The sequence below is a fragment of the Corvus brachyrhynchos genome, unplaced genomic scaffold (assembly GCF_000691975.1).
Source record: "Corvus brachyrhynchos isolate BGI_N302 unplaced genomic scaffold, ASM69197v1 scaffold32, whole genome shotgun sequence".
Taxonomy (NCBI): domain Eukaryota; kingdom Metazoa; phylum Chordata; class Aves; order Passeriformes; family Corvidae; genus Corvus; species Corvus brachyrhynchos.
In genome coordinates, this window is record NW_008237919.1 from 10617770 (window position 1) to 10622246 (window position 4477).

Genomic DNA, 4477 nt, shown 5'->3' on the forward strand with positions numbered 1-4477 from the left:
CTGCTCTGGTCTTGATTCACCTGCATGCTCTGACAGGCATTTATTGCCTGATTTACCTTGCTTTGCCATTACTATAGTCTGCTATATTTCGCGTAGTGAAAATTGACTGCCTTTAATTATAATTTATGTTTGTATCACTGAAACGTCTTTGAGAATTACAGCAGAAGGTTAAGCAGTTATTCTAATGAAGGTCAACTTTTAAAAAAAGTTCTGTTCTCTGGAAGCTGGGAGTACTGCAATTATAGCAGTTTAATGTCATTTACTGACCTTACTAGCTAAAGGTTGGCTGCGATAATTGTTTTGATTTGGTGATTGACTTGGCAGCTTACAACTTTTTTCTGCTTGCCTTGCAGTGTTGAAGCTTTGGTCTGTTTGTAAACTGCTGGTAAAAATTCTGCTAAAAAGATGTTTGGGGGTATTTTTCGTTCGGTTGATTTTTTTAAGAGCTTAGATCATTTTGTGAGGAAATATGGTTTTTTAAGGTACATTTTTTAAGGTGGGTGTAAGAGGGAGGGTTAAGTAAAGTTTCAAACATATTTTCGTTTTTTCCGTAGGTAAAGGCGAACTCAGTGAAACAGGAATTTGAAAAGCAAGACGAACTAAAACGATCTGCTATGAGAGCTGTAGCAGCACTTCTAACCATTCCAGAAGCAGAGAAGAGTCCATTAATGAGTGAATTTCAGTCACAGATAAGCTCTAACCCTGAGCTGGCAGCCATCTTTGAAAGTATCCAAAAAGATTCATCATCCACTAACTTGGAATCAATGGACACTAGTTAGATGTTTGTCCAAAATGGGGACCATTATGTTGAACCATATGATGCACTGAATTGACAGGTTATGAGTAAGAAACAGAAAAAGTGTCTAATCTATACATTGTTCCACTTTATTTACCTTTATGGGGACAGTTGGCTTTTCCCATAATTGCTTTTCTAGCATTTATTTCAGAAATGTATTTCCATAGTCCAGAGTTTAACCACTCTTGTTTCAGTGGATTTGGCCACATTTGGGAATTAAAAAGTTGACTCATGGTGTATGGAAATAAGTTCCAGCATCCATTTGCCCTGTAATGTTTAGGATTAAAATGTCGAAATTTTGTGACCATGATTTTTTTTTTCTTCTATTCATTCTTTCTACTTGTAAACAAAAAAGGGGGGGAGGTGGGAATCAAGTGTCTAGGTGCACCATGGTTTTTGTATAACTTTTTATTTTTTTGTTTCAGCTTCATAAATTGGTTTGGCTGGCAGATGAATTATGTGTAAGATTTATTATATTAAAAAGAGAGTTTGGGCACAGTTCAAAAAGAGCAGACATAAATGTCATTTTTACAGGTGTGGGGACTAGAAAACCAGTATCCCTGTTGTGCACACTAATTTTGCATGAGCAAGTTTACAAATATATATTGTCTGTAAAACAGCATGTGCAGTTTATTCGTAATGCAAGTTAAAATAAGTTCTACTGTATCAGTGCAGTTTTCAGGTATTTTGACATACAGGCCATTCATACAGGAAGGGGTGAATGAAAGTTTGTTGTCTTAACCTGGCTTTTTTAAATGCCAGTAATATGACCCTGCAGATGTTCTTACAGTAAACATGACAATTTCTGCAGTTTTCATGAGTTTTCATTCCCAAAGACTGGATCCACTGGCATTGAGGTGGACAAACCCTAAGATTGAAAGGAAACGAGATGGAGGTAAAATGAGCAGAGAAAACAAGAGCTGCTCAGTGGCTCCTGAACTCAGGATTCAACATTGCTTTTATTATAAAAGTATGAAGGAAGTTTCTTCAGAGGATTCAATCTCCTATTCTTCATCTGACAGCTTTTGTTAAGGCACTAATATATGGTGTTACCTAGACAAGTGTTGCCAGACCATCATTTTCTTCTGCCATGTGGGACCACCAGTAGGCTGCAATGCTGCAAGTGTCATACAGTATTCTGGTGAGACAGGAAACAGGGAATGGCCAATAGACTGGAGAGAGAGAGAGAGCGAGAGAGAGCAAACAGAAGAAAACATTCTTCTGTGGATATGCTAAATTTAGAAATTTAGAAATGGACCAGAAGCAGATAGCTGGCAGTCCTGCAATGAACTGGATTTGGGAATTTGATAACAAAAAGATGGGGGACCACTGCCTCATTACTTGTTTCATGCAACTGCTTAGTGGCCTTTTTCTTTTTTTCCAAGTCAGATATGAATTTTAATTTTTTTAGTTAACTGGTATTTTTTTAGCTAGTTTGTTATTTTGGAAACCTGTTACATGGGTACGTGGCATAAGCTGCTACAGAACTAAACAAGCATTCATTTTTATGACCTCAGAGACAGTTTCCTGTGAGCATTGGGGCTTGGGGGCAAAATCTTCACCTTATATGCTTGCAGCTTGGGAAAAGAGAGGAGATACTGGTACATTTAACTTTAATAGAAGGACCTGAACAAAGAAGTCTATGAACTCATTCAGTAGTAACAATTCTAATGCTGTAGAAATTTTTGAAAATGTAGCTTTCTCTGTCTCCAAAGTCTTCATACTAATGTAACAATTGTCTTCTAGAAGTAGAAATAAATGAGATTAAACATACCAACATATCTAAATGTCATGAAAAGGAGTGGGATGACTAGAGAGAAACCATACAGTAGAAAAAGCACTGTGAATTAGGTATATGTTATCTTGCTGTATAACTCATCCACTTCAATTGCAGCAATATACAGGCCTCCTAACTAAGAATCTGTTGTGCTAATTAGTTGTCAAACTAATCTTTGAACTTTTTGTGTTTTCAGAGTATATTAAAATTTTACAGATCTAAAGTTAGGTGTGAGAATGGTATGATAAACATGAAATGTGAGGCCTAAACAGGAAAAGGGAGTAGGTCACAATGGTAAGTGAACAGAGTGAGAGATTTGTGTGTGCTAATGTGCTACCAGAACATAACACCTGATGTGGTGGAGGCAGATCATCTTCACTTTGTTTTACAGTACATTACAGGGGAGCAAGCTTAAGGACAGAAGAGAAGGTTGAGATATATTACATAGTGAATGCTTTCTTGCAAAAGAGTAATCTTCACTTTGACCACTGACGAAGCAGGTGGGAACATAAGAATTAAGTCCTCCCTGTAAATTGCAGAAATTCTGAGTGTGGTTGTCTCCATATAGCAGTTAGTTATTTTGGTGATGCGGGAAGACAAGTACATAAAGATTGTAACTGCACCATAATTACTGAGGTAATTTATTAGTGTTACAAAATCTAACCGTGTTCGGTGTTGAAGTTCCACTCACTTTCACTGAATCACTAGATTGAAAGTTTTCTTTGTTTTTCCCTCTGTATAGCCAAGTATTTGTATAAATCTGGTGTGTTTATGCTTTTTGATCAATTACATTAATGTTATTCTGTTAAGGAAGATGTCAGGAATACCTGTAGCTGGTTTTTAAATGCTAAATATTTGAAACTAAATATGAAATTTCTCTCACTAAAACAAAACCAGAATTCTGAAAGGCTGTTCTTAAGATGTTTGGTAAAATTAGAGCTTTCTATAGTATTTTTCATCACTTTGCACACAGACAATTGAGACCAATTAACAAGCCTTGTGTGTAATATAGAAATGGTTGGCCAGTCCTTGCATAGTAGATTCTTGGCTTGAAATATTTTTGTATCTCAAAAGTACTTTGTGCTCTGTTTTTCAGTGAAAGAACTTGCCATCCTTATAAGAGAGGTTTTTTTTCTAAAATTATAAATTGAAAACTACCAGTACGTCAAGAATGCTGCAGTTCAGTTATGTAAATTTATTTTTTAATACAATTTTCCTTCAAAGTATAGCATCTAATATAGCAGTTGACAAAATAAAGAGAGCTGTACTACTTCCAGTTGTATTTTTATGAGGTGTACAAAGCAGTACATAGGCATGTAAACAGCGTTGTTTCCCTCAAATGAAGGATTATTTTAAAATTTCATCAACTCAAAGATATGAATTAAAAATCTGTATCTGCTCCCACTGTATTTGCCTTAAGAGATGTCCTCAGTAATGAGGCTTGGAACAAGTTCACCCTGCACTGGTGGACTTAGTAGTAGGGATTTAGCAACTGTTCTCATATTTGCTGGTATTTCCCCTCCCTTGCCTCCACTTTTAAAAGCAAAGTAACATGTGGCCTTGGAAGTGTGTGTGTGGCTTGTTTTTATTTTGTGAATCCTGATCATTCTGACTGAAATGACACTTGTTTCTGCCAAATATCAAACAGTTAAACCTGGAGCCTCTGGGTTTTATTTCCCTGTTGCTCTCAACTTCAGATAAAATGTATTTTGTTGTTGCTGTTCCTAAAATTAATTTTGTAAAAATGAAAAATACTAGTCCGTTTATTACTTTTTTCCCCCCCTCCTTGATTCCTTCTTGCTATGAGATGGGAAGATTTGAGTGCTGCACTACTAAACATGAACAGGTAGAGATTCTGGCAGGGAGCTTTGCTCCCTGCCCTAGAAGAGCTTTTTGGTATAGTT

At 36.3% G+C, this 4477-nt stretch overlaps 1 protein-coding gene across 1 annotated transcript in view; it reads left to right on the forward strand.

Annotated features, from left to right (window-relative positions):
- Positions 1-4232, forward strand: part of CAND1 (cullin associated and neddylation dissociated 1) — a 22938-nt gene extending 18706 nt beyond the window's left edge. Inside the window, exon 14 of the mRNA XM_008632799.2 lies at positions 555-4232. Coding sequence (XP_008631021.1) covers positions 555-779 — 225 coding nt within the window. The 3' untranslated portion in view covers positions 780-4232. The remainder of the gene's footprint in view (positions 1-554) is intronic.
- The last annotated feature ends 245 nt before the right edge of the window (positions 4233-4477 follow it).